The 24417-nt window shown below is 53.5% G+C and overlaps 1 protein-coding gene across 2 annotated transcripts in view; it reads right to left on the minus strand.

Moving 5' to 3' along the window:
* Nucleotides 1-19682, minus strand: part of TMPRSS2 (transmembrane serine protease 2) — a 34234-nt gene extending 14552 nt beyond the window's left edge. The window contains exons 1-5 of one of the 2 annotated variants that reach the window (XM_026499970.4): nucleotides 19518-19682; nucleotides 10679-10749; nucleotides 8573-8795; nucleotides 3836-3922; nucleotides 2987-3106 (exon numbers count right to left, since the gene is read on the minus strand). In XM_026499970.4, the coding sequence (XP_026355755.4) occupies nucleotides 2987-3106; nucleotides 3836-3922; nucleotides 8573-8795; nucleotides 10679-10693 (445 nt within the window). In that variant the 5' untranslated portion in view covers nucleotides 10694-10749; nucleotides 19518-19682. The other variant, XM_057306767.1, reaches the window with a different exon arrangement.
* Nucleotides 19683-24417: the final 4735 nt, after the last annotated feature.

Below are 24417 nucleotides of genomic sequence, written 5' to 3' on the forward strand. Positions count from 1 at the left end.
CAAGCGCCGGCCCACACTACAGCCCACGGGAGCCACGAAGACATTCTGCTGAGTCAGGCAGCTGGACACACGCCTGCACACCGCCCGCCCGTGTCTATGAGCCGCCCCGAGTAGGGACTCCACAGCAACAGAGGGTAGGCGAGTGGTTGCCTGGAGCCCGGGGTGGGGCTGGGGCAGAAGGAGGGACAAGCGGGGGACCGCTCAGGGTTCCCTTAGCAGGTGATGATGAAAGTATTCCAGAACTGATGTGGGGATGGCCACACTTATGTGGATGTGTAAAAACCACCAAATCGTATATTCTAAAGGATGAATTTTATGGTATGTGAATTATACCTTGATAAAGCTAATGTTTTTTTTAAATAAATGAATAAGGTAAAGGGTTTTTAAAAAATGATCTTTAAGGGGCGCCTGGGTGGCACAGCCATTAAGCGTCTGCCTTCGGCTCAGGGCGTGATCCTGGCGTTCTGGGATCGAGCCCCACATCAGGCTCCTCCGCTATGAGCCTGCCTCTTCCTTTCCCACTCCCCCTGCTTGTGTTCCCTCTCTTGCTGGCTGCCTCTATCTCTGTCGAATAAATAAATAAAATCTTTTAAGAAAAATGATCTTTAAGCAATCACTTTGAACAACACATTGATTCCTCTTGCCCAACCCCCCGGATCCTAGCAGAGCACCCCAAGATGTTCAGGTCCCCTGGTGCATGGCCCTACCTCTAAATCCAGCCACGCTTTGCCCGAACGATGTCAGCTCTTTTGTTTAGAGAAATGAAACATTATAGACATAGTTTCAGCCTCTCTCTATTCCAGTACCTTCTCCCACAATCCAGAATCTTGAGAATTTTCCTTGTGTGGGAGGCTGCATAGAGAGGGGCATAGCCACAGAGCAGGACCCCATGTGGCTGGAGGACTGACCGGTGTCACACACTCACATAAACAACCTTGAGAACAGTGTGCCATGAAAGAGGGCATGCTGCTATGTGCTGTGTTCCACACGACGTCTCTTATACAAAGTTGAGAAGCATGTGACACTGTGCTCTGAGATTTGGGGGGAATACATGGGATGTAAAATATAAAATGAGGACCTGGTTATCACAGATCTCATTCTCAACCGCCATCTGTGGCCACAGCTCACTGGTCCTCCGGGCTCACTCCCTGGGAAGTGAGCAGGCGTGGTCTGATTATTTCCTGATGTTTCCGGGACCAGTGATGCCACGCACCGTGTGCGAGCTAGCCAGGTGCTACGAGAGTGGACAGACACACTGTGCACCATCCAGAAACGGAGCACGGAGTGCCACCGTGGGAAACCAGAAACGGTCCCCAGGATGTGTCACCAAGGCCGGCGAGGTCAGCTGGGCAGTGACCACTGAGCAATGAGGACAGCAGGAAATACGCACACACATATTTGCTTTTTCACTTAAAAACTCTCCGGAAGGAGAAGCAAGAAACGCGTTATTTGTTGCCCCTGAGAAAGAATCGTGATTGGCCGGTGAATGGGCACACGTGTGTGCGTGCGTGTGAGCACAGTGGGGGAGACCAAGTTGTCCCTGTGTATCCTTGGTACCGCCTGATTCTGCTCTCCCTGACGATATTAATTCAAAGTATTTAAATAAATACAACCTGAACATTAACAAAAGAGGGAGGCAGAGTCTGCAGGCAACATAACAAGTTTGTCTTGCTGGAGTTTCTCCTTGCACACGTGCGTGCACACATACAAAAACACCAAAAGCCATCACACATGATAGCTTAACCGAGCTCTATGAGCCTCAGTGCCCCTACTTAAGAAAATGGTGACAACTACATCATCACCGACACACAGGCAAGGTGCCGTGTTGGAAGTTTAAGGCAGGAGCGGGTCAGTGCCAAGGGCAGACACTCCCCGGGACACGGGCACAGCTCACGGGACAGAAAGGCATCCACCGCGGACACAGGCGACCCCAGGGGCTGCGCAGAGCCAGGGCCAGGGCCCAGCCTTCCTCCCTGGGGAGTCCCACCGGCCACAGCCAGCAGCGTGCCCCACACAGGTGCCGAGACTGGGGGGGGCGGGCCGTGCAGGGCAGCACGCAGGATGGCGCAGGACAAGAAAGGGGACCCGCACCCTCCACCGGCCACAGCCTTTCCTGTGTGTAAATGAAACCCTGAGGAGTTAGGAGAAACTTGAGGGGAACAGAGGAAAGCTGCTCGTGATATTCCTGGGAATCCCTCTGATGCTACAATTTTGAATTGTTTGTCTGAAAACAAGAGGTTCTTGGGTAAGCATGTCAGAGCGCGCAGAGGAAGCAGGACACGGGGCTCAGGGCCACGGCCCCACGTGTCATCGGGCTGGCTGGCTAACACATTCTGCGGGCGGACAGACTAAAAGCTCGTCAGGAGAAATGAGCCAGCTCCACGCCGGGGCAGAGATCCGTTACGCGCGGCTGACGATGCTCGGCTTCTCCACCTCCACCCACCCGCACGACACGGAGGCGGCTGGGAAACAGCCACGTGCTGTCCCCCGGCCGGTGCCAGACAGGGTCAGGGTCCCGCCGGGGTGGCTGTGGGTGGATATGGGCACCACGCCTGCACAGGCACCATTTTCCAGGACAGCCACTTCACCACCCTTGAAATCACTCCTTACAATTAACGGAAAGAAAGAAAAAGCCAAAGCCAGTGGCCTGCTCTGTGACAAGAGATACATGTCATCTTAAAGGCGAGTTGGCTTTGAAAATACAGAGCGCACTCCTCTCTCTCCGAGTGGAGCACACCGTCAGAGTGGCCCTAGCCCCGCCGTCTCCCTCCCACCGCTGTGTGATGCTGGGCCGGGAGCGCACCCTCTCTGAGCCTGGCTCCCCATCTGGGCTTAGACCAAAGGTGCAGCCTCCAGGTTGCGGTTCAGTGACCTACTGGGTGGCCGTGTCAGACACAGGGCTGGCCATCATGCCTGATAAGGGCCGCAGTCTGGGCACCTGGGCAGAGCGGCTGCCTCTGCACGTGCACACACGGCCTCGACTTACCACATCGGTTCTCGTCCTCACCGCTGGGGCAGTGCAGGACCCCGTCGCACCACTGAGAGGGGCTGATGCAGGTTCCCGAGGAGCCGCACTCTATCCCGGACACCGAGCATTTGCTCTCCACTGGCAGAGAGACAGGAGGGAGACCCAGTCAGCCTGGGAGGCCACAAAAACCCCACACACCCACCATGAGTTCCGGCGTCCACTCTCTGGACCCCAAGCAACAGGAGAAGCAGCTTTCCCCCCTTTATTCTACTAAGGAGCAGGTGTGTCCCTGCCACCATCGATAGCACAGGAAACAGGGCTGGCAGCCAGCAGCAGGGGAGCCCCTGGTGCACCACCTCCAGGGGGAGTGGGAGGGGCCCGCAGCCTTGGACTCGGACAGCACCCCCACGTCCTCTCTGCCACACAGGGGACTTCTGTGCTCCGTCACGCACCATGAGTCTGCACTGCCCCGGGCTGACGGAAAAGGCCGGGCTGTGGTTCACGAGGTGGCACAGGAAAGGCACGCCCCAGCACGTAGCAGGTGATGCGACACCAAGATTCAGGGACAGGTGTGGCCCCAAGGCAGGGAGTCTGTGCTCCCCAGTGCTGGGCGGCGCCCAGCGCCCCAGAGCACTGGATATAGTCGGAGTGGGTCAGTCCTCTGCTCACGGCGTGCGAGGCTGACAGCCCGCAGATTAGGATGAATCACGAAAGTGACTCATGACCCGGAGAACGCGATCGGATGAGAAGGGTTATTCGTGTGTCCCCATCACCAAAGAGAAGGAGAGAGAAGACAGCCGGAAGGGCTGGAGGTCCACCCACGGAGAGCAGGCACCTGCGAAGACTTGGCCCCCCTCCGGCACTTACTGAACCTCCAGAGCAGGACGGCGGCCACGGCGGCTCCTGCCAGCACGGCCCCCAGGGCGACGGTGATGCACAGGGCTCTCTTGGCCTCTGGGGAAAGCAGGGGGGGGCACACAATGGAGTCACGAAGTTTCTTAGCAGTTACACTCCCAAATTTTACGTGTTACTTTTAAGAGTACAGCATGTCAGGCCAAACTTCTTATACACTTAAAAATGAGACTTCAAATTTTAAGAACATATCTGGGGAGGTCTTACCTCTCCCAGAGCACTCAGTTTTTTAGAGCACAAAAGCAGGAAGCCATGATATGCAGTAACTTATACTTCTGTTAGGTTTAAAAAGGTATGGTCTTGGGGTGCCTGGCTGCAGTCGGTAAGCATCTGACTCTTGGGTTTTGCTCAGGTCATGATCTCAGGGTCGTGAGATCAAGCCCTGCCTTGGCCTCCCCACCATGCTCTCTCTCTCTCTCAAATAAATAAATAAAATCTTTAAAAAAAAAAAAAGGTATCGTCTTAGAATAGTTAAATGATTCGTGTAAAAAGTTGTCTAAAAGAGGGAAAATACCTTGTTTCGGTGATTACAAGCATAGAACAGTAATCATGTCCCCGACTACCACCTCCCTGGCAGCGGTGCTCAAAGAATAAATTGTCTTACCCAAGACAGTTTAGGGAGCGGACGCCACGGACCCACAGCGTCCCATCGTCAGCCGCTAGCCACATGTGGCTGTCTGCACTTCAGTTCCTTATCACGAAATTTATTAAATACTTATTCATAGTTATGTAAATTCAAATGCTCAGCAGCCACGTGTGGCCAGGGGCTGCCCTACTGGAGAGGCAGGGGTAGAACACTCCCGTCCCTGTGAACTTGCCACTGGGCAGTGCTGACATCTGCCCTTGTCCGAGCTCACTCTCAGGTAAGGATGAAGTCATTCAGAGTCGGTCACCAACGTTCTCCAGTCACAACAAACCCACAGGTCACTGCTGGTCAGAGTGTAAGCCAAAAGCCGTATTCAGCGCCAGGCACACCACACCCAGCAGTCCCTACGCCAGGTGCCCAGGTGCGAGCAGCTTTCCTCAACGGGGAGAGGCAGAGGGGAGGGAGGGGAGAAGGCATTCACAGACCCTCCCACCCACCCCGTTTACAGGAGGACACCCAGGTAGGTGTCTCGGAGTGTGGGGGAGGCCAGGCACCCCCGGTACACTTCTGTGCTTCTTGGAGTCAGGTGGACAGGGGCTGACCTATCCATCCGCGCTCAAAGCCACGGCTCTCATCTTTTTACCACGCTCTCCAACTGTGGCAGGCTCAGGAATCGCCTGGGAGCCTGCTGCCCAGTTTCTGGCCCTCACCACCAGGAACTCAGTCTGCTGGGGGAGGCGTGAATTTGCAGTCCCAACAGGCTCCCAGGGGAGGCGGAGGCCACTGGTCTGAGGAGAGCCACGTGCCACCAAGCCACGTTATCAGAACTGGGCCTCCAGTGATAGGTCTCAGGGCAGGGCAGGGTGGAGTGGCAGAGGAGTCACAGGGGAAATTCCAAACGGCCAATCTGACTCGTAAGCCAAGGAGGATTTCTTCCTTTTGGGGGCTTTCCTGTTATTTTATCTGCAATAACATAATGCGCCCGGTGAGCTAAAAGCTATTAAATAAAGTGTTCTGAACCTCTCACTGAGCGTATGGCCACCCGACCAGCTCTCACGTAAGCAGTGGGAACCCCTGATCCTACCTCTGGTGTACAGGCATCTGGCAGTCAGGGTCTGGTCGGTCCAGACTTGACTTAGGGGCTGACTGGCAACTGCGCCAGTGTTACGTTTCATTACAACATACGATCATGTCCCTTCATCATGACCGATGTCATCTGTGCTTGATTCAGCCCTAACGTGTCCCCGGCCAGCCATCTGCATCACAGACGCTGACCTTCAGTTCTCCAAACCCCAGATGTGAAGACGTGAACGTATGGGGCTCCGTGTGAAACATTCAGGACTGTTTCTATACAAACAGACACAGGGAGTGCCCAGGTGGCCCTTGTATGCCTGATGGTTTCTTCTGGATTTGTGCTCTTTACGTAACTTGCAGAACACTATCAAGGCTCCGACAAGGCTATGTACTATATGATTCCAGCTGCACGACATTCTGGAAACAGCGGAACGATGGAGACAGAAGATCAGCGGAACTATGGAGACAGAAGATCAGCGGCTGCCAAGTGTCGGGGGAACAAGGTGGGAATGAGTGGGCGGGGCACAGGAGATTGTGAGGGCACTGAAACTATTCTCTATTCTACCGTAACGACGGACATCTCATTATACAATTGTCGAAAGCTACAGAATATACAACAAAAAGGGCGTGCTCCTAATGTAAAACCATGGACTTTAGGTAATAATAATGTATCCACACTGGTCCATCGATTGTAACAGGTGCAGCGCGCTAACGCAAGATGATGGGAAACACTTGGGGGCGAAAGGAGTATGTGGGCACGTGGTACTCAATTTTTCTGTAAGCCAAAAACTACTCTAAAAATAGTTTATTAATGAAAAAAATGCTTCCAAGGCCAAACATTAAACTTACAAAATGTACACGTTTCTATATAAGTCAATAAAATGGTTTTTAAAATAGCAAGGTAGGGGGCGCCTGGGTGGCTCAGTTGGTTAAGTGTCTGCCTTTAGCTCAGGTCATGATCCCTGGACCCTGGGATGGAGCCCCACAACGGGCTCCCTGCTCAGCAGGGAGCCTGCTCCTCTCCCTCCCTCTGCCTGCTGCTCCCCCTGCTTGTGCTCTCCCTCTCCCTCTCTGTGTCAAATAAAATAAAATAAAACAAAACAGCAAGTTCACTAAGCAATTTTTGAGTTGAAAGGGCAGTTTTAGAATGCAGAACCATACATGTAGGCTCGTGTTCTTCCCACATGAAGTCACTGATAAGGGATTGATAGATTGCTTGCCATCACCAGGCTTCTCCCCTGGAAAAGTGGAGACGTCAGTGTCAGGCAAGTGGGCTCGTCTTGTCGACCTGGGTTGGATGGTCACTAGTATGAAAACTCCGCCCTTTGGATGTGCTGGCCTCAAGAGGGGACCCTTGGTTTCTGACCACTGCCCTCTTTTTTGGGGGAGGCAGGTACCACTGTCCAGGTTCCTGAACCCTCTTCACCCTGGCTTCCTTCCAACTACCATGACGACCTCAGACCAGGGCTCCTGGGGCTCGGCACTGCTGACAGCTCGGCCGGGTGGTTTTGGTTGTGGGACGCTGTCCTGTGCCTGCAGGTGTCACCAGCATCCCTGGCACCCACCCAGGAGGGGCCAGTCGCAGCCTCTCCCGGGTTTAACGAACCCAAACTGTCTCCAGACACTGCCAACCAAGTTCCTTGGGGGTCAAAATCACCCCCGACTGAGAACCACTGGTCTCAGTCTCCCCAACCGCCACCAGACAGACATCAGTGCAGAGAAGAGGACTTCCTTGATCAGAGAGGAACGGGTGGAGGAGGGAGAGAGGGAACCATGTAGGAAAGGGGAAGGGATGATTGAGGAGGAGGGAGACTGGAGAGTCGGAGATGGGGGAATAAACAAGAGCAGAGGTTGACTGGGAAAAGGAAGGAGTGAGAGCCATTCTGGAAGAGTGAGGGATGCAGAGGTCCGCGTCAGGGGTGAAGAAGGGTGACATCGCTTGTTAAGGACTGCTGGGGTCTGGGGAGGGCACGCTGGGCTTCCAGCAGCACAGATGTTAAGGACTCCCTTCTATGCTTTCTGATGTGCTGGGAGCACATGGAAATTCACTTTATTATATTACTCTTTACCTGTCCACGCTCCGTGTACATGCACGCTCGCAAAATGAAGAAAACACAGTCAGCAAAAACGTTAATTGTCTAGCCACTAGTACTCATACTAGCTGTGCTAGTACTAACTGTACTAGTACTCTGCCGGACTAGTTTACCCAGCAGTTCTCAACACTTCCACTGCTACACTCAAAGCTGGGAGGCGCGGGGCACCTGTGTGGCTCAGCCGGCCGAGCGTCTGCCTTTGGCACAGGTCATGATCCCAGCATCCCGGGACCCAGCCCCACCTTGGGCACCTTGCTCAGCATGGAGCCGGCTTCTCCCTCCGCCCCTCCCCGACCCCTGCCCATGCGCGCAAGCTCTCTCTCTCAAATAAATAAAATCTTTAAAAAAAACAAAAACTCGGAGAGCTTCAAGAAGAAAGGAGCTGAACAAGAGTTAGAAAGAAGCGCATGGCTCTGAAGGGATCAGCCCTTGGAGCCCTCACGCTCTGTCCACGAGACCCTTAAAGCCCAGACATACTTCCAAGTGCCAACCACACCACACTTCATTCGCTGAGCGCGAAGCCCTCGTCCAGCATCTTACATGTGACTTGCGGTATGCAGGGAACAGCGCCACAAACGAAGGGTGGGTAGGTGACCCCCGCATCGGAGCTCACCATTCACTCAGGGTGATGCCTCGACAAGCCGCACAGGCAAGCACAGGGCAGAGAGGCCCGGCCGGGAAGACCACCTCGGGTGGTGGTACGGGCCAAGCTGGGACAGGAGAGTTAAGGAAAGTGAAGGAAGGCGCTCTGCAGCCTGACAGCTCTCCAAGGGCCCCAGGCAGGAGGGAGAGGGGCAGTGACAGGTGTGACAGCGAGGGAGAGGGGAAGGGCATGGGGCCAGCCCCAGCAGACGGAGGACAGTGAGCGACAGAGCCCCCTGGAGAACACGGACCCCCACGCCGGTTCTGCTGTAGGAAAGAAACGCAAAAGGGTCCTACTTGCAGTGCATGTGGTCCCCGAAGGGGACTTGGGCTGCACGCGGACGGCAGGTGTCGAAGTGTGCGTCGGCACCCTCGGGGTGTACTGGGGCACCACGGGCGGGTAGTACGGGGCCGGATACACCGGGTAGGCGCTGGGGACCGCGGTGGGCCGTGCGGGATAGAGGCTTTCAGGCTGGTATCCGTGGTTTTCATAGTAAGGTCCGTCTCCTGGCGGTGACCCCTGAACAATGAAAGAGAAGGTGAACGATGTAAAACCCCAGGAACCCTCGAGGTCAGGCGTGCGTCCGTCACACTTAGACAAGGGGCCAAAACGCTGCTGCAGATTCTTATCGGGCTGAACACTGAAATTACCTGGACTAAGAACTAACCAGAACTTTCAACTAATTGTCAACAGTTTTTATATTTGTTTGTTTACTGACCATTTTTTGAAATGAAGAGAAAGTAAATGGTCAACACTGAGATTTAGTAGAAAAAAATTTAAAGAAAACTTGTGTAGCAGTCTGGGCAGGAGTCAACACCGAAACCCTGAGATGGAGATTATAATGACAGCAGTCCCCTACGATGGCGCAGGTGTGACACATGGACCCATTTTGCAGAGAGGAATGTGAGTGATAGGTTCATACTATACATGTTATTCTAAAAGTTCCTTTTCCACCTCCCTTAGGACATGCATCACCCTTTGCTAAGGGACATTAAAGAGTTAGCCACGGCTGTCCAGCTGCGATGAGGTGCTCCCAGGGCACTGTAGCCGCTGGGTCTCTGCGCACACCCCATGGAGGTATGGCCCCAGCGGCAGCTTTTATTCCAGCCCATCCATCTCCTTGGAATGCCCTTCTCGCCCTCTGCCCACTTAAACACTGCTTTCTCTGGCTGCCCCTGCAAGGCCCCAGCCGGCCACCCGGGACCGCGCCGGCCAGCCTGCGTGTCCCCTGCTCCCGCCATCCTCAATCACCCACTGGCAAGGCCACGCAGGGAGGCCACATTTGCCCTCCTATCTGAGGGCCCCTCAAACTTCCTGCTCATTCATTTCTCCTCCTGCTTCTTGTTGACCGTGGTCTCAGATAGGACTGGTATTCTGAGCCCAGGCAACGCAATGCTTAGCATTTGAAATGAGGCCTCCAGGGAAGCGAGATTATACAGGAACGAGCCAAGTGCTGGCAGCCAGAGTTCACCTCTGCTTAATAACTCACCGGAGCTCTCCGGAGCTCTCCTTCACAAGTCCAAAGATGTTAACTCTGAACCACAGCAGTGGACAGAAAGGGAAACAGTGTAATCTCTAATCTAAACAGGGCACCAAAGGCCAAAGAAAAGTAGTACATGGGTTTGGTCTCTATCAGAAGCATCTAAGAACATGCTGTCCCACCCCAAAAAGGTTGTGGCAGGCATAGCAGTCTGTCCCGGCAAAGTCCTGTGCAGGGGATATGACATTTAAAATGGATCCAGTGAAAATAAAAACCAGCAACAGCTAAAGAGGGAAAAGCAAAAGGGCTATTTTCCAGATACAAGATACGGAAAATGTTGGTTATTAACCACAACTCTGTATTGCATGCAAGCATTCCCAAGGGATAAGATGAACCAGTGAGATATAATGGGGAACAAAGATAACTGCATTTGTCTCCAGAGTTGTTTCGGGGGCGGGGGGCATCCAGGGAGAGGGACAGTCAGCCCAATGTTACATTCAATCACGGCCTCTCCGGTTTATCCGGAAGTTGGGCTGCCCAGGGGTGTGCTGGCCAGTGATGCCCCCACACACCTGTTCCTCCCTGGGACTTACTCCCTCCCGGCACCCCTGCACCCCTGGCTGTCCCCACAGCTCACCCCGAAACTCACCCACAGGGCAGGAAGAGAAGAGGCCCAGGTGAGCAGTGCATAGCCCATACCCACCCGACAGCTCTGGGGCACTCTCTGGGGGCGCAGCCGCTGTGTGCCTGCACCCTGACCCACTCCCACCCACCCTAACAGAGGGGCGCCCTGACCAGCACCCACGGAGCACACGCCTTCCCCTCAGCCAGCTCTTAAAATGCTGCCCAACACATTTCGGAAAATAACAGCGGGAATAAGGGAACAAAGGAAAGACTGGGAAGGTAATAATTAACCACTTACTGAGTTTAAAGCCATCCTGATTTTATCAGCCGCATCAGGTAATGGCAAAGCCGTGGGACGTCCAAGATGACCTAGAAGAACGAACGATAAGACTGTGATTTTGATACCAGTTAGTTCTTAGGAGACACACGGAGAAGGAACTAGAAGACGTTCTAGACGAGAGTCAGCTCTCTCCGGAGCAAATAGCAGTTTTCCCTCATTCACCTTGGAATTCACCTTCGCCCGCCTCTTCCCCACACAACGCAGGCGCAAGGAGCTTGGGGCTCGCCTGCCTTGGGGTCCAGGGCTGGCTGTTGGTAACAAAGCTCTCGCCGCGGCCGAGACGTCTGCCAGGCTGCCTCTGGCAACGGAGGACACAGGGAAGGGACTAGAAGTGGGCACAAGGTGACTACTCACTGACCCTCAAGTTCGGGGGAGGTTAAAGGGGGGCAAAGACCCGGGGTCAACTCAAGGCACTGTCACGCCCCAGCGGCATCATCAGGCCGGCGCCTGCAGCTCTCAGAGGCTGGGACAAAAATGGATGTGGCGTTGGGCACGGTCCCATTCGGGTAAGGATTTAAGGATGGGGTCCAGGGAAGCCACAGCAGGCCATGAGACGCCCCTTGCTCACTCCTGCAGACGGTCCATGGGGAGGAGGGGTGGGCACCCAGCGTGGTGCAGGTGGTCCAGAACTGTGCACCAGATGGAAACCACACCTGACTTTCTGAATAAGCCACGTGGAATCTCCCACTTCCTAACAAACGCATGGGGGAAAAATTCCATAAAACACCCACATGCCCCCATTTCTTCACGTACTACCCCAAACCCAGAAAAGAAAACATTTCAGAACTAACCATTTTGACAGTTTCTAAGGTTTGCGGTAAAATCTGTTGTTTGCCGATGTTTGTGAACAGTTAACAGTAATTTCTAGAAAAACCATCAGCATGGAATGCCTCCATTCTGGCATCACTCTTCCTCCTGAGAGCACAAGAAGAGCTTCTCTCCGCCCCTCCCTGCTGTCTTGGAATGATCAAAGAATAGTTCAAGAAACAGCCTTCCAGGTCCTGCATCCACAAGACCACATTCCCGATGAGAAAGCACTGGGCTTCACACCACCTGTAAGGCGCCGGGCACCCAGTCGGGGCTCAAACGGCAGCAGGCAGCAGGGTGCGGTCGTGAAGCCCATGACCTCTGGGACCTGGGGCACATCAGTGTTCCCGGGCCTCAGTGGTTTCATCTGCAAAAGGAGGTAAGAGGAGCCGCCACTACAGGGTTGCCGGGGTGTGAAATGACTTATTACCGATGTAGCTCTCCGTGCCTGGCATGTGCTGCAGACAAATAAAAGTGATTATAAAGCCGACAGATGTTGCCTCCAGGCGGCGGGGGGGAGGTGACTGATATGCATCTGCAGGTTTGCAGGTTTGCAGATTTGCATCTGGTATTTCTCCCAAAGTCCCAAGTCCATCAACTCTCAGAAGCTGGTGGAGCTAAATGCGAGAGAACCCGCTAAGCCCACTTGCTGCGTTCTATCCCCAGAGCGCAATGATGATGGGACTCGCTAAACCAAAAACAAACAAAAACCCACAACAAACATTAACTTGCTATAAATAAAAAATGTGAGTTTGGCTTTTTAATCTTGGGAAACCTCCAATGAATAGGTCACAATAAAAATGCACCAGGTCACTTATTTACTTTTCACGTAAAGCTAAAATACAAGAATGAAGGGGCGCCTGGGTGGCTCAGTTGGTTAAGCGTTCAACTCTCAGTCTCAGCTCAGGTCTTGGTCTCAGGGTCATGAGTTCAAGCCCCATGTCGGGCTCTAGGCTGGGCGTGGAGACTACTTAATTAAAAAAAAAATACAAGAATGAGTTCATATTGATAGCTTTGAGACTTTTTTTAAGTTTAAATAAAAGGTCAACACCTTTCTGGGTACGAGGAAAGAAAACTGTCCAAAATACAGGTGGGAGGGTCACTGTGTAAGCCTTTAAATGGTGTGGTCCCCACCTATTAATACACCTGTCCTGTGTCTGCTCCTTAAAGATGTCAGGACAGTACCCCACTCCACTCCGGTCCATGCGGGGCAAAAAATCGCAGCACGCCCCTGAGGTTACTCTCCGAAGCATCCTGCCCAGAGCAAACATTCTCAGCCCTCTGGTCTCCAACTCCCCGCACCTCTGAGCTGTCTCACCAGTTCGAGGTCTGGGTGCAGTTTCAGGAAATGAGAATTCGATCCCCCTGGCGGCGTTCCCAGTTTAAGAGCCCTCTGAAAGGAAGGATCGGGCAGCGCTCGAAATCCACGCTTCCAATCCATTTGCGGTCCCTGACAGCGGGAGACCAGGGAGCCAGGGAAGCAAGGCGCTCAGGCGGGCGAGGCCATGAATGGTGCAGTAAAAGCCACAGGACCCAGAAGTAATCACGGGATAATCCTATCTCGTCCAGAGATCCCATGGCCCACAAAACCTTAGAGCCAGAAACACCCAGGGCGCCCAGATGGGCCTCCGTGGACTTTGGAACAGGAGATGGGAGCCGGGCCGCCTGTAATTTCTCTGGCCGGAAAGCAGGGAAGGGGAAGTGCCTCCCTCTGGGACTGGATTGCAGGGACGACCACCATCCAACACGACCAGGGGCCACACTGGGTCCGGCTCATGTTCAAAACACGCATTTACATTGGGGGCGCCTGGGTGGCACAGCAGTTAAGCGTCTGCCTTCGGCTCAGGGCGTGATCCCGGCGTTGTGGGATCGAGCCCCACATCAGGCTCCTCCGCTATGAGCCTGCTTCTTCCTCTCCCACTCCCCCTGCTTGTGTTCCCTCTCTCGCTGGCTGTCTCTATCTCTGTCAAATAAATAAAAAATCTTAAAAAAATAATAAAACAAAACAAACCACACGCATTTACATAAATAAGGTTGTGCGTCCAAAAAAACACACAAAACAAAACAGATCACACAGACACAAAACCGCAGGCATCTCCACAGTGAGGTACGTCCCTGCAGCAGGATTTTGGACAGAGCAAGACCGCCGGGATAGTGAGATGACACTGGTTCTCAAATGCTCTTTCCTGTCACTTAGAGGACACGGATGACTGTCCCTGATTCCGGAAAGCCAGCCATAACAAAGCCGTTTTCCTTCAAGTGACAGAAGAGCAAATGTGTGACCAAGTTCCTCGTCCCTCCTTGTGCTTGGCCAGCTCCCGCGCCAGCACGGACAGAACGGCCCCCTTGAGTCACACAACACAACACCGTGGTTTCAGTCACTCCAGCCTCTTTTCAGAGCTGAGTCATCCCGGCACCTGCCCAGCCCGGCTCAGCAGTCCCGAGCGGTGGAGACCTGCCTGCGCCCCATGACGTGACGAAGTTCTTTCCAACCACAAGAGCTTTTTCTTTGGGGATCTCAGCAAGCACTTCCTGGAGATGTCCTTTGAAAACCAGCAAACCGATGCAAATGAGGCCAAGCTCACAGATTCGGCCTCCCATCCAGGGGCCCCAGGTCTTCCCTATAACGCAGTCCCTGCTGCGCTTGCTGCTCACCACCAGCAAGGGCTGCACGGAGCCCCACTGGGCGCCTTCAAGACGCCGGGGGGTGTGATGGAGGTGTGACAGGGTGACGAGGCCCCACCGTCCTTGACCCCTGTCGCCCCTCCTTCAAACTCCAAAGCAAGCAACACCAATAGAAACTCCCCATCCAATAAACAAGTGGCCACTGAGACCCCTTAGGCCTCAACCACGGCATAAAATGACATCAGACGGAAAGATGCCCTCGTATCCTGCTGCAGATACAAAGCGCGGTTAGACGCCTGTACGGGACAGCGGTGGGTTTAAGTAACAGTCCCGCATAAGCAAGTCTAAGACGATCAGACGAAAGGCCTGCGCAGTGCTTCACACCAGAATGAGAGACAGACAGAGACAGAGGCAGAGGCAGAGACAGAGACCTCACCTCAGGAGAGCTGCTGCCTGCATCTTCCACGTTTCTTTTGCTATGAATGCCTCATTGTCCCAGCGCGATTGCAAACTGTTTAGGGCAGGAATGGGGTCGGGTCCTTTTTTCTTGCTTTCTTTCAAGCTAAGCTCTGCAGCGCACAAGAAAGCGTTCCACTATTTTTCGAGTTCCAGAGGCCAAATGAGTAAGACGGAATTTGAGAGAGAGGGCAGGCTGGGAAGCTCGCACCTGGACAAAACCAGCCTCCCAGGAAGGATGTGGGTGACCTCACGGCAGCAGGTGCGACACTGACTGCATACCTAACGTGACAGGCCCACTAGAGAGGCGCCCAGGTCCTTCCGGGAGGGAGGAGTCCCAAGACCGTGCAAAGGCCACGGCTAAGGGTTAAAGACTTCGCCCCAGCCCATCTGTGGAATAATCAGTAAACAGGGTTGTTTCAAGGACCGAGTGTGTCTGTTTCCAGCACCACGGCCAACACATGATGGGCACACAGTAATGACATCACGATGGCAACGAAGGTTTACCTGCCGGTATCAAAGGGATGGTTACGTGCGAAAGAGATTCAGCTTTTTTGGTGCAAATCCAAAGGATGAAAGAAAGCAGGATCCACAGGGCCGCAAGATCAGGAAGGCAGCTTTAACTCAACCCGGGAAAACCAAATTTCCAACAATGCCAGTTTAAATATTGATGAGTTGCCTTGGAGAGAACAGCGTTCTTCCAAGTGAGAAACATTCGATCCAATACTGGAAGGTGGGCTGTCCAAGCACGCTCTAGAACAGAACTGAGCTTTGGCTGGGGGGCCAGGCAGGATGATCTTTTATTTATTGCCTGTGGTCAGACACTCGCAGAACGAACTCCAAACCTGACATCCCTAGAAAACACAGGCTCCGTGTCCCCTGAGCTCTGAACAAGGGTTGAAATGAGGTCAGGTGCGGTGTCCCGCCGGGAAGGCTCCTTGGGGAGCAGCGGCCGTGAGGGACGCTGCACTGGGTCTCGTGCTCTCGTGAAACCTGGGCTGTTTCTTCTCCCAGTTCAGCTCTCACTTGAAGATATTTCTCTGTCGAGGCCTCTTCCCGGTTCCACGTGAGCTCCCAATCCTTCCGTCAGTTCTGCGCCTGCGTGAACTTCCATGAACTTCCAGACTTCAGCCATGGCGCCTGCCAACACTTTGTGCCCTTCAAACATTCCGTGCTTTCTTGTGCTATCTCTGCACGCTCGGCCCCTGCATACACACCCCGGTGATGCCTCACCGCCGAGCGCCGTCCACACCGACGAAATGCCTGGAGTTTTCACCCAGAGCAAGCTCTATCGTCTTCCTCCTGGACTCACCTCTACAAGCATGTCTTGTCTTTTATTTTCTTTTTTAAGATCTTATTCATTCATTTGAGAGAGAGCGCGCGCTTGCATGCCAACAGAGAGAGCGGTGGGGGTGGGGGGAGGGAGAAGCAGGCTCCCTGCTCAGCAGGGGACTCGATCCCACGACTCCAGGATCATGATCTGAGCCAAAGGCAGATGCTTCAACGACTGGGCCACCCGGGCACCCCTACAAGCGTATCTTCGAGCCACCTTCCCTCTTCAAAGTCCACACTGTTCACAATCCGAGTAACTGCCCACATCCCCACCAGAAAATCAGTGTCTTTCTCCCTCGATGCCTCTAAGGCTGACCATGACATTTCCACACATCCTGGTTCCTCTGCTTCCGACCACTGTCCAATGGCCAGGACAGACCAAGTCCCAGGCTGGCTCTTCTCCTTTCTGACCACAAGCCTTGCCTCTAGGCTGTCCCCTAAAATGGCCTGTTTGATCAGCCAAGCCCTTTGCAACTCCCCAGGATTCTGCATGTAGTTGGGACCAGGATGGTCACCGGCACAGAGCGTACGAGTCCCCTCCTCCATAGCCAGGCCCACTACTCCTGGACGCTTGCAAGCCAGGGCTCCCTGAGATGGCCTTTAGGGTCCCCAGAACCAAGCCAGGATGGGACTCACGTGATGCCCTTGCACTCCATCCCCAGAGGCCACCAACTTGTCCTGGGGCAGACCCAATGTCAGAGGGTCCCTGCAGATGCCCTGGAAAGGGGGGGGCAAGGAAGAGCAGCAACGGCTCAGCAGTTGTGGGAGTGGGGTGACCCCAGGAGATCCAGAGCAGAGGTGGGAAAGCACGAAGACCCCAAGTCCTCTCCAGACCCCCCTTTACCCACCTCATTAGCAGACCAGCTTCCAATCCTTAAGTAACCAAAACTGACCGGCCATTAAATCGACCCAGTCAATTTCCTTTCCATTTCCTGCCCCCATTAGCAAGGCTTGGACTTGGCTCCCAGCCCCCCAAACCCGAGATTTTCTGGAGGACTTAGAAAAATAGAGAAGTGAGCTCCACTGTCAGTCCGATGTAGTGACTGGAACCGGAGCAATGACCCCATATGGTCACAAAACTCTCCCAGGACTCCAGCCACAGGTTTGGATGGGAAAGAGTGAGCGCTACCAGCCTGGATTCCTGGTGTTCACTTCCTGGGAGGCCCACATGTGTCTGGCTGCACTGTCTACAGGGACGTTTTGACCCGAGTCTTGTCCCTCATCGCCCCATTAGCCAGGGACCTCAGCCCTCTGCACTGCCACATCAAGGAGTCCCAGACAATCCAGCCCAGGTCACTCTGGAAGATTCAGCACAGAGCGCAGGTGGGCCTGTGGGCAGGGGGAACCAGCCCGGCTCGCCAGCAAGCCCCTGCCGCATGAGGATTCCTTGGGCCCCGTTCTCAGCTCCCCTGGCCCTCCACAGTGGTACCTGTGACATTCCAATCTCCTGGAGGAAAAGGCAGTCACAGGACGGGCTAGAGCCCTACGGAGCCAGATGGCCAAGCTTCGCCCCCATGGCTTCCCACGGATTACAGGACCCTGGGCAAGCATCTTGCCTCTGCCTCAGTTGACTCACAGTGAAGTGAAGGACGTTATAAAGAGTTTGGAATGACACCTGGCTGGAAGAAAGTGTCTCATCCACGTTTGCTGTTATTCCAATACCACCGTGGCCACATTTTCTCCTACAACACCAGTGACTGAGCCCAAGGCTGAGCAGCCAAAGGCGTGAGACCCGAGCTCCAAGCCGTCTCCAGGCCTCTGGCAACAGCACAACCTTGCTAGGAGAAGGCTGACCTTGGGAATGCTAAAGAGGAAAGTAGCTTGAGGCCAAGAACAAAGGCCCATGCTGCCCACCCATTGATATTTAAAAGCAAAACACAAAACAAAAACAGAGGGTAAAGTGTTGAATGACAGATGTCCCCTGCACAAATCCTCAGTGGAGGGGGCTCCCCCAACTGGGGAGCTTAAGTGTGCTTGCCTGGTGGTGCCCTTGCTTTTCCAGATAACCCCAACCTCCTACAAGGTCTGCTGTGCGGGGGGCAGGGAGGCAGGCCTCACCTCTGGAAAAGCTGGGAAAACAGAAGCAACTCCCCAGTGACCAGGCTTCCCTCCACCTCTGTCAGCAGGGGCAGCCTGGGTGCCTGCACCCCCAGATTCCTGGGCCTGGGTAGTCTCTGCCCACATTCCCAGAGGCCACCTGCCTTGAGGGTAGGCTGGCACCCGCCTCACTTCCTGGAGAACCTTCCCCGACCTCACAGGCTAAGTCAACAAGCTTCCTCTCACTTCGGGTTTCCTAAACACCTTGGAACTCCGCTTGGCAGCCTTTGTAATTTTCCATGATTCGGGTGACCCTCTAACAGCTGCCAGTTCCCTGACGCAAGGATCAGCGCGCCCCTGGGTGCCCCCATCTTAGTCCCAGGACCACCGCGCCAGTTGGAATGGAGGAGGGCGCAGTGTCAGGGCCAAGCCCCTGGCTAGCGCCTGCCCACCCGGTAAACCCTGGGCTGCGAGCCACTAGGATTCATCTTGACCAGGCCCGCCGCCTGTGCGTTGGAAAGGGATTCGGGCTTCGCAATTCTGGGCCACCGCGCTGTGCCCTCAGGGCTCCGGGCACCCAAGTGCCGCCCTCTGGGGCGGGAAGCACAAACTCTGGGGCCCTAAGGCTATTCCGCAGGGCCCGTGAGACCGTGGGCAAGACATCCACTGCCAGGCTGGTGCGCTCCGCTGCGCAGCCACCGTCCCGAGTCCCGCTGGACGGCGTGCGTTGGTCGGAAGCGCCCTGGGGCCCAGTCTTGTCCTGGCTGGGGGCGCACGCCCGGGGCCAGGGCCGCTACTCCCGGTCGGGCTCCTGCGGAACCCCGGTGCCCAGGAAGCTTGGCTCTGATCGCCACCGCCGGGGTCCGGGCTGCAGACAGTCCCTCCCCGCGACCGCAGAGCCGTTCGCGCCTCGCCCGGGGCCCCTCCGGGAGCCTTTCTCCGCCGTCCCCGCCGCGCCGGCCGTATCGCTCCCGGAATCTCAGCGAGTTTCCAGTTTCTCCCCACCTCGGGAGGGAACCAAGAAGCAGAAGGAGTTCAGGTAACACTCCGGAGCTGCAGAGATTTTCCCGAAACAAAGAAACGGATAGACAACTCTCTGTCCTCCTTGTCCCCCAAAAGAAGAGGCGCACCCCTGCTCCCCAGCTCCGGGCCGCAGGAGGCAGGTGGTCCAAGAGCCGACTCTGGCCAAGGGGGCCGACCCCGAGGGACCCGGAGGCAACTTCTACTCCGATCAAAGAGCCAGGGACCCGGAGCAACGTGCCCCGGCCGCGCGAAGCCAGCGCGGTGGCCGGAGAGAGGGGCGTTCGGAGCGGCGCACCCTCCAGCCCCACCGAGGGCCTTTGCCCGGCCCGGCCCGGAGCGTCCCGCCGGCGGGAGACGCACCTGCTCCGCTCGCGCTGCTCACACCTGGCCTCACGTCCAGCCGCCGCCACCTAGCGCGGGGGCCGCTTGGGGTGTCCCCCAGCGCCCAGATCCTTCCTTTCGCGCCTGGGGCCCGCACCCCAGACTCCGCACGGAGAACCGGCCGCGCGCCGCTTACCTGCGGCGCTCCGGAGCCCGGCGCTCTCCGCCCCTTGCCCTTCCTCCTCTTCCTCCGCCTCCTCCGCCTCCCGCCGAGCTCGTCTTCCTCTGTCCGGCGCCGAAGTCCCCGACGCTCCCTGGCTCTCGCTTTAATCCCGGGAGGCGGTATCCGAGTGCTCAGGGCGACACCCCTAAACGCGGTCCCGGGTCACCTCCGGCAGGGGGAGGGGACGGGCCGGTGCGGCGGCCCCGGGCGGGGCGGCCCCGGGCTGGGGCTGGGGCTGGGGCGGGGGCGGCGGCGGGAGGAGGAGGAGTTTCCGCCAGGAAAAGCCGGGGAAGCGCTCCGGGCTCCGGCCGGTTCGGGGGACCCGGTGACGCCCCGGGCTTCGTTCCCCACCCACCCCCCGGCGGCATTGTAGGGCTGGGAGGAGCGTGTGTCCCTCCCCTCGTCCCCTGGACCGCTCCTGTTGTGAGCGCTTCGAGTTTGGATTAAGGAAGGGAATTCTGGAGAGCACTGACGGAGTCCCCCGCGAGCCCCGCTGCTCCATGAACTCCCGGACCAGAGAGCCAGGCCCCAAGGACCGCTGGCCCGGCTCCACCGCCGAGAACACAGGGCTGTGCGCCAAGGACCCTCCAGCCCGCCTGGGCCAGCCTTTCTTTGCCTTCAGCTCCGAAGTTCCTCCCACCCTCCCAACGCCCCCAGGAGTGGGGAGAGGTCTTCCCACGCACCGCGGGCAAGGGACGCCGGAGAAGAAAGGGGTAAGATAACCCTTAGTCCAGAAGGCTTGGCTTTTCCCTGCCCTTCAGAAGCTCTTTCCAGTGCTGTTTGCAACACACAAAGCAACATGAATTGCTCTGCAATAAAGTGGAATAGGAAGAAAACCTAATTCATTCCAAATCACATGCCTCCTTGACCTGGGAGCTGGGCTTTCCTAGTAATTCCTTCTCTCCCACCCTGTCTTTTGGCTCCCACCCTTAGATCCACAAAGGGGACCACCCACCTCTCCTATTTCACAGGTGTCCGGGCCGTCCCTAGTAGAAGACGTTCCAGGACCACGTACAGCTGAGAGGTCAGATTGTGTCCTGCCGCACGTCTCTTACTTCTGTTCTGGTGGTGTGTTTGGAGCTGTCTAGGAATGACACCGTTGTTCCAGCAACCCCCTGATGTCCACCTGCACACCAGTGGCATGTGTGTCTCTATATTCAGCCCTCTTCTGCGGGTTATGCGCTCAACATGCATTTCTCCTTCTCTTGACAGCTTCATGGAATTTTTGCTGGAGTACCCACACCTCCCGGCAGCCGGCCAGCCCCCTGGGGAGACCCCGTGACCTCAGCGCTGGAGGAGAGCAGGGAGCCAGGCTCTGGCTCAGCAACTTCATCTTCCCGCCAGAATGTCTGCTTCAGGGATAAACATACCACCCGCTTATGGCCAGTGAGATGTGGGGCTTAGGGAAGGAGGTTTGGGGGTTTTCTCCCTCTTCTAAGGGAACTCGCAGAGACCCACTTCCTTGCGCTCGGAGGAAGAAGCGAGTAGTCTCAGGAATTGTTGACCGCTGTCTTTCCATCACCAGGAAGCTAGCTCCAGATAAAGAAGCCTCCTCCATCAACAATGACAGCATAGAGAAGACTAGAAACCCAGTTCTTCTTGGCATCGTTGAACCACTGAATCAAACTGGCTCTGAAGTTAAGGCCACATTACCACTTCTTTCATGAATACAAGTGGAAAATCAGAATTGCTTACCAAGGGGAGTAGCTGTAATATAATGAAAACAATATACTAGTATTATATGTTAAAAAGAGGCAACAGAGTTCTGTTCATATGGCAGAGTAGATACCCTGAAATAATGCTTCCACTACAAAACGGAAAAGGCTGGCTAGACTATGTATTGTTAACGTTCTTTAAAATTACAGGCGAATTTGCAGGAAAACCTGGGAAATCCTCAGACACAAAAGTGAAGTGGGAGTATCTATCTGGGGAAGTGAAGAAGGAATCACAGTGGCCGGCCCAGAGCCCGATACGGAGCTGGATCTCATGACCCTGAGATCATGACCTGAGCCAAAGCCAGGAGCTGGACGCTTAACTGACTGAGCCACCCAGGCGCCCCTAGAAGCAAGGATTTTTAGAAGATACTTAGCAGAAGGGCACCTGGCTGGCACAGTCGGTTAAGTGTCTGCCTTCAGCTCAGCTCATGATCTCAGGGTCCTGGGATCGAGTCCCGCATCAGGCGGGGAGTCTGCTTCTCGCTCTGCCTCTCTGCCCCCCCCCCAACACATGCTCTGCCTCGCTCCTTCTCACACTCTCTCTCACACGTTCTTTCTCTCAAATAAGTAAATAAAATCTTTAAAAAAAAAAAAAGAAATAGAGTTATTTGTTGATGATGTCCAACCCCAAAGAAGAAAAAATGGAATAAGGGGGAAAGAAGGACAAATAAAATGAAACAAAGAAGGCTGAAGGGAAAGACGAGAAGATTCAACCCAGAACAAAACAGGACGAAAAGAAAGCACAAAATATACATGGAGAAGTGTATGCAAAGTACATTAGCCACCGTTATACCTGTAAATACCCTGAACCGACTAAACCGTCCAGTCAATATGAATGGATTTGAAAAAAATACATATATTATCAGACTGTCTAGTTTTTTAAGACACACATATGCTATGCTATTGATGAGACATATGTGGAATGAACATATGTAAAAGAAAACTGGTTTAGCTATATTAATAATGGACAAAATAGGCCTGAGAAGAAAAAGCTTTATTGAGAATAAGGAGAGTCACTTATAATGATAAAGTAAATAAATTTGCCTGGAAAATATAGTAGTTGTGAACTTGCCTATACCTAACAACGCGGTTTCCGAAAAAGTATAAAGCAAATGTTTATAGAATTACAAGGTCTTTACAAACCCACCACCTTCTCTCTTGGCCATCAGAGGTCAAGCAAACAAAGTAATCAGTGAAAATACAGAAGACGTGAACAATACTGATGTGGTTCTGGAATATAGGGGAGGTTCGGTGGGGTGAGGCCCGGAGCCGACCACCAGGAAGGAATTCTGAGACGGGTCTGGTGCAAAATGGTGGTCTACGAAAGCCACGGAGAGGGGACCCCAGGGCAGAAAAAGCTGCTGCCCCCGCGGTTGTGAGCGGTGGCTGATTATATACATGCGAGTTGGGGGAAGTAAGAAAAAGGGAGGTTTCAAAAGGATTTTCATATGCTAAAGAAGACTCCCAGGATACCCGAGGCCTTGCCATTGTCAAGTGAAGGTTGTTTTTGCCTCTAGCAAGGCATTAACATGAAGATAGTTGGGAGCTTCCGGGAGGAACAGTACACCCTGCCCGATTCAAGTATCTGTCAACCCGCTGCAGGTTATAAGGACGTTTAATTGTATCTACATTCCCTTCTGGAAGCTACGTTATTGATAGAAATGCTTTGTTCTTGTAAATTGCTGAGACTTTTGTAAACTGAGGGAGACTCCTGTCTTGCAGGATTGTGATCTTTCTAAGTTAACTGTTTTTTCCTTTCCTTAGCTTTAGGACCCCCAGGAGTGCAGGAAGAATATCGCATCTATGCCATCTGGGGGGGTGTGTGTGGGGAGGGGGGTGTCTGCTTCGTCCTCAGCTAGCCTTCTGCTCCCTCATCAACACAAGGGGCAAACTTTATTAATGGACATAAATAGACACTTACACCAAATAATTGACCAGATGATTTTCTAGGTTAATTCCTAGGACCAGTTAAGAAACTTATTATTCTAGTCTTTCAAAAATTCTTCCAAGGAGTCGAAAAACAAAATATTCCCTTATGTATCAATGCCTAAAATAGCAAAGATAGTTCAAGGGAAATCACAAGCCAATCCAACTCATGATTATATATGTAAAAACCATAAACAAATATTAACGAAGTGAACCCAACACTCTACAAAAAAGATGATGACCAAGCTGGGTTTATCTCAGTAATAGAACATTGCTTTAACATTAGAAATCTGTTAGTAGAGTTGAACACAGTCACATAAATCATAAAGCAATCTTAATATATTTGAAAAGAGCATTCAATAAAATTCAACATGCCTCTGTTGTGATTTAAACAAAAAAAAAAGTCCTTTGCAAAGATGAAATAGAACGAAGCTTTCTTACCTGATGAAGGAGATCTAGAAAAATCTCGAAAATATCACCCTAAATGGTGAAATGGAAAGGATTGTGGCTAGGGTTCTACTCAACATTGTAAGGAATGTTTTAGCAAAGGTGAGAGATTAACCTGATGAGAATTACAAGGGAAGACACGAGTCAGTCATTATTTGAAGATGATTCCAACCAGCCCCTGGAAGTGCTCTTTTTAAATGTATCATTTACCGTAACAATGGTAGCGTGATTTTGTGGGAGAACGTCATTCTTAGAGGAGGCACGTGGATAGATGAAGGCATGAAGTGTCATGATGTCTGTAATTTAATTTCAAATGGCTCATCAAAAAAAAAAAAAGCCACCTATGGGGAAATGTTAATAGTGGTTGACTCTAAGAGGGGTGAGTACATGGGTTCATTGTACTAATCTTTCAGTTTTCTGCATCTTTGAAATGTGTCATCATAAAACGTTGAAAAAAAACCTACAAAGGTAACAAAGGTATACCACTTAAATGGCAACAAAAAATAAGCTACCTTGAATAAATCTTACCAACTATGTGAAAACTCTTATGGAGAAAATTATCAGCCTCTACGGAAAGGTATTAAAGACTAAACAAATAGAAAGAAATACAATTCATGTAGAGAAGATGTAGTATTATAAGGATGTCACCTGTCCCCTCCAATTGATGTCATACATTTAACGTAATTGCAGCCAAAGTTCTGACACTGTGTGCTGGAGCTCCTCCATGAACTTGGTCGAAAATGTACAGGCAAGAGCTCGAAGGGGCGAAGGGCCAAGGCACACCT

The sequence above is a fragment of the Ursus arctos genome, unplaced genomic scaffold (genome assembly GCF_023065955.2).
Source record: "Ursus arctos isolate Adak ecotype North America unplaced genomic scaffold, UrsArc2.0 scaffold_4, whole genome shotgun sequence".
NCBI lineage: Eukaryota > Metazoa > Chordata > Mammalia > Carnivora > Ursidae > Ursus > Ursus arctos.